The sequence below is a fragment of the Podarcis gaigeae genome (genome assembly GCF_964106915.1).
Source record: "Podarcis gaigeae genome assembly, chromosome: 3".
Taxonomy (NCBI): Eukaryota; Metazoa; Chordata; class Lepidosauria; order Squamata; family Lacertidae; genus Podarcis; species Podarcis gaigeae.
The window spans coordinates 76,654,546-76,678,009 of NC_139680.1; the positions used below are offsets into that span (position 1 = coordinate 76,654,546).

The window sequence follows — 23,464 nt, forward strand, 5'->3', positions numbered from 1 at the left end:
CGAAGGCCGCAGCCAATGAGGAAGGACCACGCGCCCCTTCAAAACAAGAGGAGGCAGTTTGTAACTGTCACGAGGAGGGGAAGGTCCCGCGGGGCGGGGGTTGGCGCTCGAGGGGCTGATGTGTGGCGCCCGCGCGCAGTGAGGGGAAGAAGGGGCAAGGCGTTAAAAAAAAGTGATGCAATAGCATCACTTGAGAAAGGCTTCTGTGCCTCGTAACTCCATTTTGCTCCCACAGTTGCACTTAGCGTTAATATGTAGAGGTGTGTTGCTCGCCCCTTCCTGCGTTTCAAACCCGTCACGCTCAAATTCCCTGAAGCAGCATTTAATGTATATATTTTTGTCTCTGCACATATGCGCCTCCTGAATAAACAGGAGGAGGGATGTCTTTCACTTTGTAGCTTTAAGAACCCAGGTCCTTTGACAATGAGCTGATGTGTCATGTTGGGGAAGAGGAATATTATTTTTTATAAGATAATAATTAAAGGAAATTGTAGCACTCAAAAAAAAAAAAAAGAACACCACAGTTTTTTTTAGGAATCTGAATTTCTGTCGAAGGAATGTAATCACAAAATCAGTACCTTTCTTGTAAATATACTGAGGCAATGTTCAGGGTTTTGTGGGGGCTGTGACAAGGGTGTTCCTGCTTCCTTCCTCATTGTGCTTAAGGAAACCGTTCCAGTCACAATATCATTAATCTTCCTTGCTGCCTTGCATTGTATGTGTTTGTGTGTGAGAGAGACCCATGGAAGCTCAAGCCATTTTCTCAGCCAAATGTCTGAAACCAGTGCCCACCGATTGCAGTGAAGTCAGTTGCTCTGCAAGCTTCATCAATTCAACCCTTTGCTTTTAAAATTGGATTTCTACACCGTGACAGAGGCAGTTATGCATCTCAACACTCAGATCAACCATAATTGCATATGATTCTCATAAGAAGACTTGCTGGATCAGTCCAAAGGCCCACTTAGTCCAGCAACCTGTTCTCCCAGTGGCCCATGGGAAGCAATGTCTATGGGAAGCCTGCAAGCTGGACTTGAATGCTGGTAGACAGCACAGGTATCAGAAGTATAATTTGGCCTTTGGTGGATTAATTTATGGTTTCCAAGTGGAGGTGACTTGTGCAGGGTTCCATATCAGAAAAGGTATGTGAGTGATTGCTCTCCCAAATAAATGAGCTACTTAGAAATCAGTTTCTTAGTTTTGCCTCCCTGAATAGGTTATAGGGCCTCATGTCTGGGAAAAAGTTCACCTGCCATATTATATTTCAGAGGAATTTGCCATTTGTGCACTTGATAAATAATATATTGTTATGTGGAGATTATTGGCTCTACTCATGTAACCAGGCTAAATGCTTTATCATAGAGCAGATGGCAGCTTGTTTTTTTTTTAATTTTAACCCATTTGTCTGCAGTAGGTTCTTTCAGTAATGTTCCTTTTTTATCAGGATGAGACTTGGAAAGGATATAAGTTATATCTGCTGGGTACAGACTACTAAATCACATTTTGACTGGAAAAGCATAATAGTTATTACTAAAATCTTCACAAAAGCATAACCAGGCACTTTAGGTATGATGTTTTTCACCTTGTAAGTCCAAGTCCATTTATCATAAGGCTCCTGGAAAGCTCTCAGTGAATACTGATGTACTGTATATAGTGGTGTGCCCTATAAATTACTGGAAGCCAAAATGCAAGTTTATTTCAAGATTCAACTTACAACAAGAGGATTCAAAATTTATTTGCAGTAAAACATGCTGAAATTGTTGATGATGATTGATCATCTGTCACAGAGAAAAATGGGATCATATACTTAATTTTAGTGTTTTGCTAAAGGCTGACAAGAATGAAACAAACTGTGACTCTGATCTGTTTAGAAACCTTTCTTAGCTTTGCCTGAAGCAAATAGAAATTGTAGCTTTTGTGCTGCTTGAACTGATAGGTCACTATGTTTCCTTCTTCTAAAAATTAACTTTATGATGGAATACCTCATTTTGCAGCCATACAAAAAAGCACACGTCTCCATTGTACTGTCCATATTAGTAATATGTTGTTCCTTCATTTTTACACAGCAGGAAGGAATAAAGAATACTGCTGTGTTTCTCTATTTGTGTTGGTGTTCCAGTTTTGTGGTTTTTGCCCATTTCTGATTCTGGTGCCTACATGGCATGCAGGCATGCACCTGTAGCTTCATCTAAATGGCATAGGGGTCCAATAGTTGCAAAACTGAAAATGTTAAGGTTCCATTTGTTGGTATATGATGAGAATTATTCTAACAGATTAAAGATCTGGGGAAAATTATAGCTTTGTTCGGACTTGGATCTTTTCCTGTGATGAGTCTGTAAAGGTCTGGGACTGGTGGTGGGATTGATCCTTACCTGTTTGCAATACTACATTATTTCTCTAAATCTTTATAGTGGTGGTCAGTTGCTCCGGACCTGAAGCTTTCATTATGAAGCAGTATATTCTGGGATACCATCTGTATATAAGCTTCAGTTACCTGCATCTCCTTGTTATCCAAAACAGTTGTAGTCCCTGATGCCTAACTCATTACATCGAAAATTCCCTCAAGTATGCAGTTTTATTCAATGTTCCTTCCCTGTGTTACTTCTATAACTATAGAACAATCTCAATTACACACTTCACAGGTGTGGTCCAAATAATGACTGTTTGTTTAAGCCCTTTGAGAGTTTAGATCTAAAACATCATAGACATGTGAGGCTAAACCACTATTTCTGACTTACAGATATAAAATACTGAAGAAATATTCTAAAGCTTTATTATTTAAAAATCTGATTAAACTACAATAATTTAAAATGGCTGGTTGGCTGTCTAGGGAGCTGCTCTGTGGAGTATACAGTGTGGATTTGTGCCATGACAGCACTCTCTTTTCCCTGGTATGATTATTGCTGTCTAGGCATACAAAAAGCACGTTGTAGGGGACATGGGTGGCTCTGTGGTCTGAACCACTGAGCCTCTTGGGCTTGCTGATTGGGAGGCCGGCAGTTTGAATCTGTGCGACAGGGTGAGCTCCTGTTGCTCTGTCCCAGCTTCTGCCAACCAAGTAGATAAATAGGGAACCGCTGTGGCAAGAAAGTAAACGGCATTTCCATGCACTCTGGTACTCGTCATGGTGTCCTGTTATGCCAGAAGCGGTTCATGCTGGCCACATGACCCAGAAAGCTGTCTGTGGACAAACACCGCCTCCCCACCTGAAAAGCGAGATGAGTGCTACACCCCATAATTGCCTTTGACTGGACTTAACCGTCCAGGGGTCCTTTACCTAATAAGCTAGTTGTGCCTTGTTATTTCCCGTGGTGGGGCTTAAACTGACGTCCTGTAAGAAGTTATACAGTGGTACCTCGGGTTACATACGCTTCAGGTTACAGACTCCGCTAACCCAGAAATAGTGCTTCAGGTTAAGAACTTTGCTTCAGGATAAGAACAGAAATTGTGCTCCGGCAGCACAGTGGCAGCAGGAGGCCCCATTAGCTAAAGTGGTGCTTCAGGTTAAGAACAGTTTCAGGTTAAGAACGGACCTCCGGAATGAATTAAGTACTTAACCCGAGGTACCGCTGTATGTGGTTTCCCTTATTGCCTGTCCTAGTTCTTCCCTTTCCCTATCTGGGGTAATCTTGAATCCATGTTCACTCATCTTCTCTTTAGGTGCTATATTGAAATATCTGCCCTCCCTTTCCTTTGTATTGTGCAGTCTCTGCGTATGCTTGGAGTCTGACAGTTGCTGAATCTTCTTGTAGCTCTTGCTGTGGAACCCTACTGAAGTGCCTTCTGTATATATACTGCTGCATGCCACCCCAATCTGAGCAGTGCAAGAGTCCAGCTGCTTACCCAGGATTTGCTTCCTTAGAATGAAAGACAGTGGAGACTGTGGTGTCTTTATGATATATGGTTTAATTACACATATCTACTATTAACACCCCAAAAATGTATTGTTTCTCCCATAGTCGCAGCCTTGGGTTCAAGTAGAAATCAAGCATGACTCTGTCTCTCAGTTGCCTACCCTTCTTTCAGCTTCTAGCTCAACTCTGGCATTTGTCTTTCTAACTAATAGGCAGTTGAGGGAGGGGGGACCACCCATTTGACCTCTTCCTTTGTTACCTTAACAACCTATTCTTGACCATTACTAATAAACTTGTCTGGCTGTTCCAGCAAAGGAATTCTTTTTGGATCCAGGAATTAGAAGGGACTCAGGCATACAGCTTCCCACCTCTCCTTGCAAAAACCCACAACAGTATGCACAGGATTGTGCTGCTAGTCTGTGAGTATTAGTCAGACCGAATAATTATGCACCAACAATCAAGTGGTACAATTCCAGGAGCTCTCCTATGTGGATATTTTTAATATATTTGGCTCTGAATTGCATTGCAAACAAATGTGGAGGATAGGGTGGGGGTTGATATATTTCTGTTATAAAGGATTTGGTGCTTTTTCCAAGTGAAGGCTCTAGAGTGCCTTTATGACAAATGACTAGAATATTTTTAATAACTCTTGAATCATGCAACTGTTTAAATTGCTATATAATTGCATTATGCCCAGGACTGAAACTCAGCAGAGCTTTATACTAATTAGCTGGGAACAGTTTCAGGTGCTGCTATTGCTGCCAGCTCAATAGAAATCTGTCGGTTAATTATAGCAAGATCAGCACTCACCCTTTTCTAAGGTACAAACTCAAAGTGCAAGTTGTCAAACTAGTTATGGTGTTTCAAAAAACAAAAATAAAACAGTATTTTCAAGAATCACTTGCCTCTAATTCATGTAATACAAACTATTTTGGTAATAATGGAAAATAAAATAAATCCTTAGGATGGTTTGATTTTCTGTTTTATGTCTTTGAGGACACAAGCACTGTCACATGATGCAAGTTACAGAAGCAAAACAATAAAGCTAGAGATACACACAGATAACTGCATCTTTCCTGGATAATTTTATAATATACAGTGGTACCTCGGGTTACAGATGCTTCAGGTTACAGACACTTCAGGTTACAGACTCTGCTAACCCAGAAATAGTACCTCAGGTTAAGAACTTTGCTTCAGGATGAGAACAGAAATCGCACAGCGACAGCAGCGGGAGGCCCCATTAGCTAAAGTGGTACCTCAGGTTAAGAACAGTTTCAGGTTAAGAACGGACCTCCAGAACGAATTAAGTTCTTAACCCAAGGTACCACTGTATATGTTCAATGCTGTTTGAGGGGTGCAGTTTACATTACTAATTTAATTAAATTTTAATAGGAAAAATTAAAATGCATTAGTACAGAGATGCAGACATATCTATTTTCCTTGGAACAGAATAATCCTAATTTACTCATAATCAGTGCAGTATGTGCAAAATATAGTAGTGTCCTATACTTTCATTCTTTCTGGGTATGAAAGTCTCCAAGTGTAACTGCACTCATTTAGTTCCACTATGCCGGAGAATTTGAACAGTGCACATTATATCTGAATTCACAGATGCACTTGTGAGAAGCATGGTATTGAAGTGCAATGAAACCTGAAAAAGTGTGAATGGTTGTATATGTTAAGCCACTTCTGTACCAATTCTTTACATCCTGTCAATGGATAAGGATTTTATTGGGCATGGCCTTTTCTTGCTCCCTACTCCCAAAAACATTCCAGGTTTGGGGTGATAATGTCTCAATATTGCATTTACACTTTAGTTGAAACTGTTAATGAGTTAATTGTTTTCATTCCCAGATATACCTGGCCCTGAATTATTATCTGTAAACTAGTATTTTTTAAATCATATCAATTTCACTTTCAAAAAAGTTAAGTTTTACCAGAATTGGTAATTGTTGTTGGACACTTTGAAAAGTTTGCCAGCTTTGAAAACTTTCACTCCTTAAACTTTAAAAGAGGTTTAAAATCAGTATTTGAATTCTTTAGCTTTAAAGTTAGTAGTAAACAATGGGAATCAGTATGTTACTTCAGGCTAATAAATCGTTATTTGGAGTATGACGACTGTTAAGTATTAAGCAGTAATATGTACTATTTGAAGACGTCCTGCTGTCTTCAATGATAATTTTTAACTATCTGATGAAGTAGAAGCTTAAAAATATGTACTGAAGTTCTCACCCTGGACCAGCAGGGGGAGACTGTAGATAGTTTTCACTCAGGTCCACATATGCAAATAAGGGATTGAAAGTGACGTTCAGTGATTGAATAGTTACAGAAAGTGGTTACAATTGTGTTGTAGTGGAGCTCTATATAAGCAGGCTGGCTGAACCCTTCAGTTCAGTTCTGTTTGAAGAATCACTGTGTCGTCTGATATGTTCACCCACAACTTAACAAAATATATACCACACACAAATATATTCTGAAAGAGAAAAAGATATAGAGCAGGAAACAAGAAGTCATGCAGTTAATGGAAGAGATAAGATGAGATTTAGAAGAGGAGGAAAGAGAGAAAGTAAAGCTTTTTTAAAAAAAGTACAAAGAGCTATTAATATCTCAAATGAATAATCATGCACTAAAAATTAACTTTATTTTTTAGAAGCATTCAAAATGGTTCTGAGACAATAGTTAGGTCTATGGAGATAAACAAATTATCTCCAAATTTTACCATGTGAGGAATACACAGGCTTCTTTATTAGTACAGATTGTAGTGCCAGATTGGAACACAGCAAAAGGCCAAGCTGGGGAAATCTTACTACGTGCATCTCTGGACATATGAGTTATTGGAACTGCTGCCTTCAGTGAACAATTGTTTCTGCTGTTCTACTCACTGTTTCTGCTTCCACAGCTAGTATACCCCCTCAACATTTTCAAAGGCAAAGGGCCCAGTCAGGAGCCTACTCCCAGGTTCAGTATTCCTAGGACACCTCTGGATCAGAGACATGCAACTGTTCTCAGAGCATTGTCTTGTGCTTCAGCTACTCCCCTGCCCCATAACAGGCTTTTGGACCATAAGAAAATAAATTTTGAAATCTACCTCTTCTTCCAAACTAACATTAGCAAGAGAGTTCCAACCCCATGGTGATGAATGCATTTATTTGGTTATCAATACATTCCTTATGATCATATATAAAAAGTCACCTTACGCAAGTTCAATTAAAAGGGCAACTAAAAATAATCCCAAAGAATACAATTCACAGAACAGAAGCAGCTATGTGTTGACACAATTATTACAGTGCAGTCCTATACAGGTGTACTTGAGTTCCATGGCTGGAATGTGTCATTGAAATGGGATACCTCTTGCTTGTCTGATTGGAGGATGGACAGATGTGTGGGTGTACAGCCCTCCGAGTTTTGAATGGCTATAACTCACTGTAAATCATATTACTTATTGCACCTAGCAGAGATTTATTCAGCCTGCAATCCCCATCTTTGCAGGAAGCGCCATTGTACAGTGGAGAGCATCTGCTTTGTTTGCAGAAGTTCCGAGGTTCAATCTCTGGCTTCTCCAAGTTGTTGTTGTTGTTTAGTCATTTAGTCGTGTCCAACTCTTTGTGACCCCATGGACCAGAGCACGCCCGGCAGTCCTGTCTTCCACTGCCTCCCGCAGTTTGGTCAGACTCATGTTTGTAGCTTCAAGAACACTGTCCAACCATCCCGTCCTCTGTCGTCCTCTTCTCCTTGTGCCCTCAATCTTTCCCAACATCAGGGTCTTTTCCAGGGAGTCTTCTCTTCTCATGAGGTGGCCAAAGCACTGAAGCCTCAGCTTCACGATCTGTCCTTCCAGTGAGCACTCAGGGCTGATTTCCTTAAGAATGGATACGTTTGATCTTCTTGCAGTCCATGGGACTCTCAAAAGTCTCCTCCAGCACCATAATTCAAAAGCATCAATTCTTCGGCGATCAGCCTTCTTTATGGTCCAGCTTTCACTTCCATACATCACTATTGGGAAAACCATAGCTTTTACTATACGGACCTTTGTTGGCAAGGTGATGTCTCTACTTTTTAAGATGCTGTCTTCTCCAAGTAGAGGTGGGATAAAACACTGCCTGAAATCTTGGAGAGCAACTGCCAGTCAGGATAGACCAGGGCTGGCTCAAGATACTTTAGCATCTGAGGTGAACCATAAAATGACACCCACCTCTTTGCCAGGGAAGAAGAGGGAAGTGAAGATATACATCAGGAACAAGGGAGGAATAAATATCTACATCAGGAACAAGGGTGGGAGGAGATGCTATCAAGGCAGCTTGAGAGTGGGTGCTGTAGTTGTTGCTGGCATTGCAGCTGCGGCAGTGGTCAGTGTGTTCCTTGGAGGCTGGATCAGCTATCCCTGTGGATCCTGCCACCTGAGGCGGTCACCTCACCTTGCCTCATGGGTGGGCTGTCCCTGGTGTATATTGAGCTAGATGGACCCAATGGTCTGACTCAGTATAAGGCAGCTCCCTGTGTAACCTACAAGCTGACTTTATGGCTACTCCCATTCAATCTAACTTTTTGTATTTTTTCTTAAATCCTCCTCCTCCACCACCCCACTTCCCTGTATAACATCTTGCCTGATGAAGTGTTCTGAAGTACTGAAAAGTTTGCAACTCTTTGTGACATTTCTGGCTGTCCCTAGCAAATGTATTGGCCAGCTTTGGATTTTTGTATGCAGAACTGCAGCCTTATGTATACGCCATACCTTCAAAGCACATTTGAAGCACATTGCCCCCTCAAACAATTCTGGGCACTGTCATTATTTAAAGGTTCCTAGGAATTGTGACTCTCTGAGGAGTAAACTACAATGCCTACAATTCTTTGAGGGGGGGGGGAAGGTGCTTAAAAATATAATGTGTATTTAGCCACAACCGTCCTGAAGACGGCACTGGAAAGATAATGTTGCTTCTGGTCATAGCAAGCCAGCCAATTCCAAGTCCTGATGGAGTGCAAATAATAGTGTTTTTCTTCCACTCACAGGGTTATAATTCAATATTTTGGCCTTTCTGATTTGTACATACAGTATTTATTCAATCTCTCTTTATTAAATTACCCCCAGACACTAGCTATCAAAGAAGCCTACAGTTGCCACATTGTCCCAGAAATAGTTTAGTAGGGCGGTCTCCAGTAAGTTTTTAATATTGCAGTTTTAGTAATGCAGAACTAGAAATACTATATACTAAGCTGTAATGATGCGAGTAGACAAATTGCTGCATTGTTTAAGGATGTATTACACAGTGAAACTACCTTCCAGTGTTTACTTTGTAAGATACTATCAGATTTAGAGTGCTGCCCTCTAATTGCTGGTTTTGTTGACTTGTTAATTAACATAGTAGCAAGTGACAGTTAATATTCTGAATGCTATTTTTTAGGCAGCTTTTATAGTCACTGTGATCTATATAGATGACTAGGAGCTGAAAATTACATGCATTTTTGCCAGTTTGGTGTTTTGAAACGTAGGGCGGGTTTGTGGCTGCCAATATATGCTGTGTTTGAAAATGTTTTTTTAGTCCTACAATACTCCCTTTTCCTTTCCACAGTAGGCACAATCTAGCGAAAGTAACCATTTTAAAACTTTTACTGAGGTCAGGAACAGTAGACTATCCAACTAAAAGGTCACACTGCAGTGACCAAGCCTTAAAGTGACATTTTAGTTGGACCTAATAAAGATATTATCTGGTATAACCTTTCCATTTATTTTCCTAGTGGACCAACAGAGCAACCTGCATTTTTGTGTGTCATTTCAGTAAGAAAGTAAAGCAGGTGCTCAACTTTCTCCCATTAGTACAAATGGGGCTTAACTTTTATTTGAGTTTACTCAATTGTTTTTTAGAAAACCACATTCATTTTAAATAGAGTTCTCACAAAGCTATAATTGAGTTTAGGAATTCTTTGGAATTTTGCTTTTTTCTTTTAATTATCTTAATTACCTCCCTTACTATTATTAACTATTAACAATACAAAATGCTATATAGAAAAGAAACAAAATCACATAGTGTTAATAGTGGCTCGATCAATTTTATTTTTAATAGTCAATCATGAAAGGGACATTTTGAGAGCAAAGCAAAATGTTCCCATTTACATTTTATATTTGGCAGAAACATTATTAGGGTGGGAATCACCAGAGGGCACTGTTTCTTTTTCTGAACAACTGTAAAAGGAACCTATGGGCAGGCAGAGGTGGGGGAATTGCTTTATTATTAGTTTTGTGGTATATTTATACTATGCAGGACTGTTTGACTATCAAGTACAGTACACTGAATCTATCTGGAAACTGGGGTATCTTCTGAAAGATGCCATTTGTGGCCAGCATATAAGCCACATTTAATAACTAGTATGGAAGTAGTATGGAAAAAAAGAAATGAGATGCATAGTTACAAATCAACATGATTCTGTATGTCATTTCAGTCATAACTGGTACCTGAGAAAATGCTCATGTAAGTATTTAGTGCATCTGGAATTATAGTAAGGTTCATTAATTTTTCAGAGAACATCAGACTGTACTTCTTCACAGAGCACATTCTCAGAAATTCAGTGCCACAATCTGTAGTGGTTGCCATCTACATTTTCATTTTAAAAGGCAGATTAGACAAATTTATGGAAGCTAAGGCTATGACTTGCTACTAGTTAGGCAATTATATCCTACATCCAGGTTCAGAGGCTGTGTGTTGGCCTAGATCTGATCCAGCAGGGCTCTTATGTTCTTCTTGCTGTCAATTGCTTTGTCTTCTGCATACTGACTGGGGTTTCCTTCATCTTTAATTATTTTGCTCATTTTTATTAAACAGTTTTACCATGTCTCTTCAGCTACTCAAGGTACTTTCCTGTCCCTCCAGATATACCTGTTCAGCAGATGGGTCACCTTGGGAGTCAAATGTATACCTCAGATTTCTGTTCTGGATAGTCAATAGAAACTTACAGGTGGGTGTATTAAATTATTGTCTAAGAATTGTCATATTGAAACATAAACTCGTTATCAACAATTAGCTGTAGTGAAAGCCACAAGACACAGAATGTCAACATTAAAAACGGGGGCTGCCAGAAATACAAGATTTCTTGAGCAACTGACAGCTTCAGAGAAGTTGGGTTTTTGTGAGCAGAGATATATTTTATTTTTTGAGGTGTAATTATTCCCAGTGGCATCATTCCCTATGTGTATTCAGAAATGGTTGAGTCCCAAGAGGCCTCTAGCATATGATTTTTCTAAATCAAGTCTTCACAGCTACGTAGGCACAAGTCATCATTCTAAATAAACTGAATGTAGAGCCAACTTATTTCTGGTTAAACCCTGAAGGATTTGATCATGAAAGTCTGTGTTTTATGGATATGTACTTCAAACATCAAGTGGATATTATAAGGATCAACGAGCAGCTTGGTGGTTCTAAGGGAACATCAATAAATTTATAAAATGTAGGATTTGTGATAGGAATCTGTAGTTTATTTATCCCTTTTACTTGTCATCCATCAAGCCCTGAGGCCAAGGGCAAACAATGTTATTGCACAATGATACAAAGGTCTCTTTATATCATTGTACAATAAGGTTTTTTCCCCCTACATTGATCTTTCAAACAAATTCATTTAGGCTGCAGTCCTGTCCATAGTTTCATGGGAATAAGTCCCATTGAACTTCTGAGTATACATGCTTAGAGTTGCACCATCAGCCAAACAGGATTGACCATTCATTGAAGAAGGAGTCTATGTCTTGGATCCTAAGAAGTATGAACAGAAAGAAATTTTCAGAAGGAAAGCTCACCCAACCATGCATCTTATGCAGTCGATGCCTGGCCAGAGGGTTGGGAACATTCAAACAGTAGAAGTCTCTACAGTGAAGGTTAAAGACAAGCAAAAACAATTTGCTTAATTAGAGCAGGATCAGAGTGATGCAGTTCTTCATCACAGTTATTCCAGTGGGGAATGCTTAAACATGTGCTTAAACTCAATAGCTCAAAACTCCATCAAAATCAATAGGATTTTTTATTTTTAACACTGACTGGATCATTCCGGTTCATTTTTAGCCCACCTTTTCCAAAATAAAATAAATACATGTAATAAAAATCAAATATACAAACACCATGTCTTAGAACAAAATTGTGTTGTTTCAAGTGGGTGTATTTTTTTTATTAAAGTAAATTAAACTAATCATTTGCTACATTAACTCTGGCATCTAGAATACCAGCCAAAATAGTTATTCCAGGAAACATTCAGAAAAGCTCAGATTTTGACAGATCTCTACTACGGAACAGTAGTTCTACAAATATGGGGCAACCACCAAGAGCATACCATTAGTACAGGATGATACAAACAATAAAATGCTGACAGTTGATCTTAATATTTATGGTAGTACCAAGACACAAGCGGCTTTTTAATGCCGAAGGCAAGATACTGAATTGTATCCGGAAGGTAACAGGGAACTAGAAGAGGCAAGAGAATTGGGAAGTGTGGCCCTCTAGATGTTAAGAGGCTGCAAACCTACAGGCAGATACTGATGATCATTTTAGCACATAATTTGCTACACAGTTGCACCCAAGAGTTGCTTGGTCATCTATGCAGGCTGCAAATGTATTGAATATTGTTGCTCTTCTCAGTTTAGTGGGCCCATCTACGTGTCTGGTGAAGGCGATAATTTCAGAAGCTGTGGAATGGAATTGAAGTAAACCTTGGTCAAGAAGACTCTGGCTCATCGTTTAAGCATGCCTGAACGTTTGCTTTAAAGGCAGAAATGTCTGTGTCTGCCTGGACCCTGCTGGATCATGAGAAATGGAAAGCTTGGCAATGCTTTAGACAAACTGAGATCACAAAGAAGATATAAGGCATGCTACTCCCCACAGCCAGCAGCACTAGGCTGGCAACGCTTTAGTCAAGCTGAGATCATGCCCCAGGATGAAGACGACTTGTTGGCAGTTTTGAATGGCCTTCATGAGGTTCCTTGTACCCCAGTAAGGTTCAAGAATATGTTAGTCCAACCAAACAATTAAATAAAAACAAAACACTTGTTCTACAGGAGTTTGCTCCTGATGTCATTTACTAATACAGAAATGAATTTTAGTAAGAAAAGAGTGAACCAGAAGACAGGAAAATGAAGAGGTGCAGAGGGATCAAAAAGAGGTTACCTCAGTGCTAGAGCTCACATTGCTTGATTTTATTTTTGTTTTCTAATACATTTTTGCTTGTTGAGGTCTTTGGAGCCCAGCTTGCCTTTTTGCCTTTCTCAGAGAGAAGGGGTTTCTTGTTTTGAGCATGTCCTTCCTCCAGCTTTAGAAGTACTTTAGCAATTTATTGTGAGCTAGTCTTTTGAGATCTAGACGTCTGGTGCGTGCATGGTTTTGAATATATACTGTTTTTATATCATTTTGTTCCTTCCAAAAATCCTTTTAATTTTGGTTTATTCTGTTTATTCCCTTGTGAAGCTCAGACTTTACTATTCCAATTTAAAACATTTCCCCCTATTTTTACATGAACTTATTTCCCATTGGTACCATTCTGGATCCTATACACTGGATTCATGTTCTGCAGCTTCTCCTCAGAGCCTACAGAAGGCAGTTTCCTAGATTCCTGCTTGGATTGTTAGCTATAAAGCACTTGTTAGCTAAAAGGCAATTTTGGATTAGATTGCTATATGACCAAAAAAATTAAATACTAAGCTTTTAACTAGTTTGCATTGCTGGAAGTTTTAGGAGGATTCAAGTTAGAGCTTAGAAATATATGTGTTTTATCAGTAGATGTTAGGTTAATTGGTTTGTATATGGTCTGTATGGGATATCTTTGGGTGAAGAAAAGGCTAAGGAGTAAACCCTACACAAATCTGGAGTCCCTAATATGGTTAGATGGAGCCTTGCAGGCCCCCTTCTAGCAACTCCTGCAGCCAAGCTAGTGCCAAATGTATTGCTCCGTTTTCCTTTGGGCCACATCAGCAAGGCCAAGAGGGAGGTCTTATCCCAGGCTTCATCAGCCTTGGCCCTCCACATGTTTTTGGCCTACAACTCTCATGATGCCTAGCTAGCAGGACCAGTGGTCAGAGTTTTTCTTTGTGAAAATCTCTTCATCTAATGAAATACAGTCAGAATCTTCCATTTCCATTTAAGTGTAAGGCAAATTCCGAGGGAGAAGAATAGTTAGGGGGACTGGAAGGGAAATTCAAAGCATAACATTCAAGTTCAGTCCTCAACTATTCAGTGTAAAACTCCTGATAGGAACTTGGGTTTTACAATAACACTTCACTATAATGAGTGGGGTAGCAAGAAAGGCAGGACTTGCATAGCAATGATCCTGGGTGACATAAAAAGCAGTCACAGGAAAGTGACAGTGCCTACAAAATACTCACTCACCCACACTTTGGTTTCCTACCAGTTACTGCCCCGGGGTCACTGGAACCCATTTTCTAATATAACTGACTTGAAAAATCTGACCACTCATGTGCTTGTAGCCAAAATATTTTGTGCCAAAAATAAATGCAAGTTGGTCAATCTTTGTGTACCCTAATAGGGTGCATATGGAACCCTTTGACACCCCCCCCCAGCTTCAAATAACTAAAAAAAAGTGATGCCATCTTTACGGAAATCGGTACTACCTTTCTATGTACTAATATCACATCTGGGGTTGTTCCTCATTAGCGGAGTAGTTTATGGAAGTAAAGTTTACTACTAAGGCATCAACATGTTTCCTCAAGCGGAGATTTAAAGTTAATTGATGACTCCTCCCGCTGCCTCTCTCGGCGGATGCGAGGGCGTCTCAGTTCTTAAGGTGCAACACACTTTCCCCAAAGTTATTATTATAATCCGCATCCCCATCTAGCCAGGAGGTGCTTTTTAAAAGAAAAAAAAAAGGCAGACGAAGGTGAATCCGGAGAGAGGACTGTTTAGCATGAAGTGCAGCTTGGGGGTGGGGAGAGCACCTCTCCCCCCGCCCCGCACATGGCTCTTCCCCTGCTAAGTTTGGGCTTTTACCTGCAGCTTCCGCTCCCTTCGGAGACTCCTCGCGTACAGCAGGGAGAGCGAGCAAGCCAGCGAGGGCTTCGATCAGCACCAGACCAGGAAGTGGGGAAGGAAGCACCGCGGGGGAGCCTGGATCGAGGGGGTTGCCCGATCGCAAGGGCCCACGTTCCCCTGGAGCTTCTCCCTCCCCTTCCCGAATGGCTTCTCCCGGGGACCCTCCTCTGCTCGAAGGTAAAGGGCGCCTGCTTTGGGATCTGCCTGCTGCGTCTGGTGGGAAAGGCGAGGGGCTGGGCGTCTTTTGTGGCCGGGAGCCTGCGGGCTCTGCCGCCGAGAAGTGGGGCTGGGCTGGGCAGGGAGGCGGGATCCTGGAGTGGCCGCTGGGGCGGGCCGGAGGGCGGACTCGCTGGGTGGACACTGATCCTCCTCCCCTCGCCCCGCTGCGAAGCCACTCCGCTTGCAGCTCAGAGGCGAGAGGCGGAGGCAGCCATAGCTCGAGCCCTTCTCCGCCTCTGGCCTCACTTTGGTCTTATTCATGCCGCAGATCGCCGACAGGCGCGATGCTGGGTCTTGGTAGCCCCGACTCCCGCAAACCCATTGCAGAAAATCACTGCACGCACAGTGCTGCGTGGAGAGAAAGAGAGCGTGTGTCCGAGGCTTTCCTTCCTCCTGTACTTTGCGTGCACCGGGAGCGATTCTTAAAAAGCCCTTTCTGTAGCACCTCACCCTCAAAGGACTTGATGAATCATTCACTCATGCACGAACGAAATTAAGCCCTGCAGCATCCCTCTGAAGTGCACAAAATTGTTGCAAAAAGTTGCCTTATCCTGTAACTTTTGAGAATTGCTCCCTATATCCTTCAGCAAGAACAAATTTCTACCTGTCCCGAGCGTAATTTAGTTTATAAACGCTTTTCAAGTTAAGTGAGAAAGAGAATGCAGTTGCACTGGAGGCACAAGTGACCAGCACACACACAAACACACACTTTTTTTTAACGGGGAACTTTATTTTAAGCATAAGGCCTAAAAGAGGTGTGTCCAGCATTTGCCAAAATCTCTTCAGAAGGTGCCAGAGGCATGGGAATTTTACAATTTAAGGTGGGAATTTTACAATTTAAGGGCTACTGCAGATACCCGCCAAAACACACACACACACACACAAAAGCATTAAGGGCAGTGAAGCTACCAAGAGGGCTCTGATCCAAACACTCAAAAGGGTTTGTATGGAAGAGCAGTCTGTCAGATATCTGGGGCCTAACTTCTTTAGGGCACCTTTCATTAATTCTGTAAACAGACTGGCAACCAATGCAGCTATTTTAGAACAGGGCTTATATGAGTTTGAATAGAAACCACAGCCAATAATAATCTGACTAGCTGAAGTTTTGGAGTCTCCTCAAGGGCAGCCCCACATAAGATTGCATTGCAGTAATCCAGTCTAACAGAGCATGGAGTACTGTGGCCTAGTCATCTGTGTCCAGAAGAGGCCAGAAGCTGGGGAACCAAGCAGAGCTGGAAATAGGGCCTGAGTACTCCAAGCTACTAAAGCCACACGCAAGCTACAAAAACCTGCTTCTTCCAGGAGTGCAACCCCACCATTCAGAATAGCCCATCTCCTGGATGCTTCTTCCCCTGTTTGAGAACCTCATCCGAAAGTATCAGAGTAAAGATAGTTCTTGCTCTGCTGCTTGTTTTGATACTGCTGAGATGGAACCATATTTAAGCTTAGTAGTGCACCAGGAAATTAGAGGTGAACTGAGGACTGGAAAAGTATCCAGTACTTCTAGCTTTGAGTGATACTTATCTATTCTTGCTTATCTTTTTCAGGCTGGCTTTCAGAACTTTATAATTAGTTTGATAGGATGATGAGCATGGAATTTCTTTGATCCAAGCTTTCAATTGCTTCAACTTCAAAATGGCTATACAGTACAAAGGGTTGTTGCTAATGAACAGAAACTAAATCGCAACATACAGCAGAAATCCACTTCTACAGATTCTGGTGTTCCAAATAGTCTATTCAGGAATAAGACATCTCAAACCTCAGGGGACTTCATTTGAAGTTCATATGCACAGGATTGGGCTGTTTGCCAAAGCAATACCTGGCTCTTCCTTACTTCCCTTGGCACTTAGGCCTGGTCTTGGATCCAATTTAAATAGCAAACAAGGCACACAGTACAATCCTCACAGGAAAGTACAGTACATATAATCTTTTGTCATAATAACAATCCTTTGAGGCAGGCTGAGAGGAAGTGACAGGCCCAAGAAATTTGATGGCCAGGAACTGGGAGGGGGAGACTTTCTTTCCAGCCACCCCTCCATACTCTTTTTTTTTTTTTTGCCCCTCTGTTTGAGCTGCAGCTTTTCTGATAGTAGCAAGTGAGATTGGTGCTTTTGATGCATGCAGGTATTTTGCAGTATTCACATGTTGTCATTAAAATTGCAGCCCATATCCCCGTTCCCCATTTAATCCAGATTTACCCTTTCTGGGGGAAATATGATGTTTTGTTGTTGTTTTATAAACTGTTGCCAATGACCTATTTTTTGAAAATTCAGCCTGTGGTCTGGATAGAATGTGGTTTGTTGTTCCCTTCTGGCTGCGCCCTGGCCCTATTCATGGCATAGCAGTGGCCTGTTCACACTCTTGGTTTAACTAGAATATAAGATTCCTTAGCTGATAAATAAAAATGACAACACAAAAAATACATAGATGATTCAAAATGATATAAGAAATATCATAAACTAAGTTTGGCAGTTCAGATGTCACAGGAAACTGTGGTTTTAAAAAAATAGGAGAAGAGAACGGGAGGTGCAAGGAGGAAGTGTGCAGGCACATGTCATCTTTTTCATCTGACAAACATGGCAAACATGGTTCATCAGAATAGGTATATTCCATCTAAAATGCACTTGTGTTACTCTTGGTGAAAACTGCTTGTGGCAGATGATAGTTTTTCATTAAAGTTATAGAAAAATGTAAGTGCATATGATTTTATGATGATTTATTCTGCTAGAATAACAATTTTAAAACCAGAATGTGAAACATTCCTTTGTGTTACAAACTAACAGTTGCCTATATATACAATGGAGGCAATTAAAGTAGACTGGAGATGTTGAGAAACACAAATTAAAACTTTCCTTTATTTGTTTCCAGCAGATCAGGCAATGAAAGAGCCAGTAGAAGATACAGACCCTAGCACTTTATCCTCAGAAGAAGTATGTAATTTCCTGAATGTATTGTAATGAAATGTAACCGTTAATTCAATTATTGTAAATGTTGGTTACCATTTTATTGTTTTTAATACTGTCAGAACAGGTTCATAATTCCCTGGTATTGCAGGACATTTGGTGAAATGTTTCTGTACCAACTATGCAATGGATGAATTCAGAATAGAACCAGACATTCTAAAATATAGGGAGCTGCCACCAAAACCAAGCACCACACATAAGCCCAGTTCACATATTATGGCTTACTGGGACCATGGGAACGTTGTTGGATCTGGAAGTTTGAAGTTGCTGCTCATACCCAGCACAGTGAAGCATGGCAGCTAAGCCAAGGTGTGTAATCTGGACCTGATACTGTGCTTAAGGTCTCTCCTCTTAAACCTTGAAGCATAACTGAGGTCTGATCTATGGTTACCGTCATGGTTAAGGAGGACAGACCTGAACCTTATTCCTGGGTTTGGGGAACCTACACATTCTCATGGTTCTCAGAAGCCATAGTTTGGCTTACTGTGACATGTGAACCAGGCCACTGAGATCCTCCCTTCTCCCATCACAATGCATAATTCATCTAATTCTATTACCTGCCTATGTATGATACCTTCTCATATGTTGTGAAATGGGACAGGGAGGGAAACGCTTAGAATAATTAAGCCAATGTATGGGGCAAGTTGCATTACAAGGAGAGAGGGATGCTGTTTTCAGTGGCAGCTCCATGACATCTGTGATTCTGCAATTTCTATATCTGTTATTGAAGCTTTCAGACCACCGCCATGGGGAAAAGAGTCGTGGGTCAGTGGTAGAGCATCTGCCTTGCATTCAGAAGGTCCAAGCCAAGCCCCCTTTTGTCTAGAACCCTGGAGAGCCACTGCCAGTCTGCGTAGACAATACTGAGCTGGATGGGCCAATGGTCTGACTCGGTGTAAGACAGATTCCTAGCTTCTGAAGCCCACTAAAGGGTTTAACAAAGCTCCATTTATTTCTTCCATGTTCCTTCCTGTCTGGGACTGCGGATACAGGAGGATTGTGGAGTACCTAGCAAGCTGCCATACATGGCAGTTCATACTCTGTTCAGTTTGGTAGGCCTGATATAGAGGAATGGAAAAAGACAGTTTTACAAGGCGACAACAATTAAGTTTGTCAAAATATATCTGATGGTATATTTTGTCTCCCCATCTTTTGAACAGACAAACAAGTACCCTGTTCAAGATACAGCACTACCAAAAGGTAAGTGCAGAAAATTGTAGTACAGTGGTACCTCGGGTTATATATGCTTCAGGTTATAGACGCTTCAGGTTACAGAAATAACCGCTAACCTAGAAATAGTACCTCGGGTTAAGAACTTTGCTTCAGGATGAGAACAGAAATCATGCTCCGGAGGCAGCGGGAGGCCCCATTAGCTAAAGTAGTGCTTCAGGTTAAGAACAGTTTCAGGTTAAGAACGGACCTCTGGAATGAATTAAGTATTTAACCCGAGGTACCACTGTAGCTATATATTTGTAATTATCTAAAACTTTCCTAAACTATGCAAAATAAGTGTGGTTGTCACTTGATGTGGAAAATATACATTGAAATGTCTCAAAAGCCAATGTAGAAAAGTTTGTTTTTAAAACACTTAATTGCTGTCTGAATACCAAGTGACCACACATGGAACATCACATTCAGGTTATCCCTTCTCATCCCAGTCCTGCCCAAGATGCTACTTGGGAGTGCGAGTGGGACTCAGGGCAATCTATGGGGATATTGCTGGAAGTGAAATTGGCAGTCCCTCAATCTGTGTGCGAAAGTGCCTTCACACAGAGGAATGGACTGTAGCTCGGCAGTGGAGCATCTGCTTTGACTGCAGAAGGTCCCAGCTTCCATCCCCAGTAGAGCTGGGAATGTTTGAGAGGAGCTTAGACAACACATCACTTTTGGACGAAAGCAGCAGAAGGAGCAGGCAGGTTGCTTGGTTTAAAGCAGAGACCAAGGAATGACCTCTCTTATTGTTTGCTGCACTTGGAAAGAAAGATGGCTTCCTTTCTTGCAGCACCTAAAATATCTCTCTCCACCCCTTAACCTTGCTATTTCTGCCCCATCCCCATGGGTACCCTTGCTTTCCTTCCACCTCCCACTCTATGCTCGCTTTTTCTTGCTCTCCCAGCCCTTAAGCTCTTTCTTCCCCTCTCCTAGTCTCCCTTTCTTTCCCTTCCACCCTCTAATCCAGGGGTCAGCAACCTTTTTCAGCCGTGGGCTGGTCCGCCGTCCTTCAAACCATGTGGTGGGCCGGACTATATTTTTGGGGGGGGGGGAATGAATGAATTCCTATGCCCTGCAAATAACCTGGAGATGCATTTTAAATAAAAGGACACATTCTACTCATGTAAAAACACGCTGATTCCCAGACTGTCCACAGGCCAGATTGAGAAGGCCACATCTGCCCCCCGGGCCTTAGGTTGCCTACCCTTGCTCTAATCACTCTGTCCCCCCACCCCAGCTCCTCACCATGCTCTCCCCCACTGCCAATGCACCACCTAAACTCTTGCGTGTTTGTGCATAAAGTGTGTCTCTGTCTAAAGTGTGTTATGCCTATTATGATCTCTGGCTGCACCTTTCCCCCAGTCACCCTGCTGCTAGATGCCCTGCCCTGCCTTTTCTCCTGATCTTCACTCCAGCGACCCCAGCCTTCTTCTGTATCACCAGAAGTTGTGAACATCTTTTTTAAGAAATAAAATGCATGCATGGTTTGCTCCTGTTTGCCTTTTGCAACACACATACATCAATTTTTGCCCTCTCCCCATCAACAGCAGAAGGGAGCAGCATTATATTTTAAGGGCAATAGACAGTTTAGGCTTAAGCTTGTCTTAAGTATTCAGAGGTGAATCCCATTGAGCAGTAGAGAGTCTGGAACTGCGGTGGGAACAGCACCATTAACAGCTCACAATACAGGCAAGTCCCAACCAGGCCTCCCACCACTCCAGACAGCCTGGGGCGTCAAGAGACCTCATTCAAGAATGTTTAATTTGATATCCAATAAAAGTTTTCATTAATTAGAGGGTTGTTTGGAAATTTTGTTTTATGTGATTTTGTTTTAGAAAATCCATGTAAACTGTCTTGGAAGGGTTATGCCCTGAAAGGTGGGTTTGACACATTCTAAATGCATGCCAAAAGAGCTTCATTACTTCCTAGTAAATGTGATTAGAATTGCAACATTGGTGTCACTTTTGCTGTAACATTAAACTGTGTGTAACATTAGGTACATGAATTCAATGAAAACGCTTGTTTTCACAATCCTGCATGGGGAGCAGGATTGTGGCCACAGCAGGACATGCAGTGGTGCAGACCAAAAGAATGTCCCCACCATGCTCCTGTTTGAATTGAGAAGAAAGCTTCTGTTGGTAGTTAAACTGTCCACCTGCAGAGGCACAATCCTGCTCCCTGGCAGCTGTGATTTACATATAGTTTAAAGTGCCTGTTAGCTGGCCCATCGGATTAATTGCTGCAGAATGAGTGCTGTGCCTCAGCAACACCATAGAACATTTTATTATTCTATCGCAGTTGTGGCCTGTGCCTTCTGCTTCTCCTCTGTCTCTCATTGCGTCAAGCCCGGCATCTTAAAATTGAGTAGACAAGACTGGAGTTGTGCATGAATAGTACAAAGTCCCGTTCCCTGCCAAATCCTGTGAAAGTCGGACAAGATTGATAGAGCATTTTCTTTCAAATCAAATGGGACTGGGTATTTAAATGCAACTTTAAATGCAATAAGAGTAAGACAGATGTTTTGGGAGAGGTGTTTAGCATAACGAAATGGTGGTGATTCTTCACTCATAATGCACATGCACAGAGTGGGATGTTGTTGTTGTTGTTTTTAATCCATGGCTTCCATGTTGTGGCGAGCCAGTGAACCGGATGTTGTGCCCCCTAGTATAAATTGCCTCTTTTGCAATATGTAGAGCTCTTGGCAAGCCATTGCTGGTTTTGCTAGTATGTGTGGAACTGCACGGCTGGCTTCTTGCCCTGATATATAAATTGTTGTCATAATCTAGCTGAATTTTAGTAAGCAAAGATGGTGAGAGATGAATGTGACTAACACTTCAGAATTTGCCTTTTTAGACGACGAATACCAAACAGAAAAAGTGACGTTGGAAATAGCATCTGTTAACATTAGGAGCCTGACATCTGATTCGGGTCTCATACAACAGGTAAGCTGTTAAAGTAGCATGTTTCGCTGATACATAAAGCTTAATTAACATTTATTGTGTCCCAACAGCTTACTACTAGTTCAACAGAAGTCTTGTTTTAATTTGGTGTTCAAAAGATAAAAAGGGGAAAGAGATGACACAAAGCCATGGAAAAGCCCTCAAGCTCCAGGCAATCCCAGGTCAACACCCATCTCATGTTTGAAGCATGGGCACCTTGGGTCTCCAGTTAAGACCTTAACAGGTGGTCAGGATCATATGGCAGCAAGCAGCTCTCAAAGAAACTCCCACATTGTTTGCGGCTAGGAAACTCCTGGCCTGTGGACCAAACATGGTCCTCCAGGCCTGCCCATTTGGCCCACAAGGCCATTTTCAGAAAGCCACGTCCATCTGCCTCACTCCTGACATACTCTGTCCCAGCTTCTGCCAGCCTAGCAGTCCAAAAACATACTAGTGCAAGTAGATAAATAAGTACCACTGTGGTGGGAAGGTAAACGGCATTTCTGTGTGCTCTGGCTTCTGTCACAGTGTCCTGTTGCACCAGAAGCGGTTTTGTCATGCTGGCAACATGGCCCGGAAAGCTGTCTGTGGAAAAAAGCCAGCTTCCTTGGTCTGAAAAGTGAGATGAGTGCCACACCCCATAGTCGCCTTTGACTGGACTTAACTGTCTAGGGGTCCTTTATCTTTGCCTTACCTATATGATGTCAGGTATGGGCTGGGTAATAGTGGGTCTTCAAAAGAACAATAAGCGTAAAGTTTCCAGTTGTTCCTTTGATCAGACGAGGTGTGCTCCCACCAATTATTTAGTTAATGAGCGGAGGGGAGCATGCCTTCAATCCCCTCATTTGAAGAAGAAATACGTGAGGGAAAGGGGGTCTGAAAGCTCCTTTGTAAACATCTTCATGAGAAGATGTTTGCAAGGGGCTGTTTCAAAACCCCAGTTTGCTTTGAAGTCCCAGCCATCAAGGCTTCAAAGGAAAGCATCACTAGATGTCACTATGAAACCTATATGCTGAGGTCTAGCTACTGGTCCGATTAGGTCCTGGGTCACACCCTATTCTTGGCTCTCTTATGGCAGTGTGGGTGAGGCACTCATTAATACATAACCTCACCCACTTCTCATGGAAGTAAACCAGAGGCCATTTTTGGGTGTTAGGTTTGGGACTGGTGTGAAGTGGTCTCTCCGTGGGGATGTGGTCGTGGTTTGGAGGATTTGGTGCAGGTGTGCTCCTTCTCTGTGCCCCACCCCCATGACTACATCCCATTTT

The 23,464-nt window shown here is 41.8% G+C and overlaps 1 protein-coding gene and 1 long non-coding RNA gene across 3 annotated transcripts in view; one reads left to right on the forward strand and one right to left on the reverse strand.

Moving 5' to 3' along the window:
• Positions 1-91: 91 nt before the first annotated feature.
• The window catches only part of EDARADD (EDAR associated via death domain), a 29,507-nt gene continuing 6,134 nt past the window's right edge, over positions 92-23,464 (forward strand). The window contains exons 1-6 of one of the 2 annotated variants that reach the window (XM_083732821.1): positions 92-327; positions 10,715-10,799; positions 14,828-15,040; positions 17,951-18,012; positions 19,206-19,245; positions 22,111-22,199. In XM_083732821.1, coding sequence (XP_083588947.1) covers positions 15,007-15,040; positions 17,951-18,012; positions 19,206-19,245; positions 22,111-22,199 — 225 coding nt within the window. In that variant the 5' untranslated portion in view covers positions 92-327; positions 10,715-10,799; positions 14,828-15,006. The remainder of the gene's footprint in view (positions 328-10,714; positions 10,800-14,827; positions 15,041-17,950; positions 18,013-19,205; positions 19,246-22,110; positions 22,200-23,464) is intronic. The other variant, XM_083732822.1, reaches the window with a different exon arrangement.
• On the reverse strand, positions 11,295-14,904 carry LOC310841698. The gene is made up of 2 exons (XR_014562703.1): positions 14,822-14,904; positions 11,295-11,587 (listed from the first exon to the last, which is right to left on the reverse strand). It is a non-coding gene; the product is annotated as an uncharacterized lncRNA (long non-coding RNA).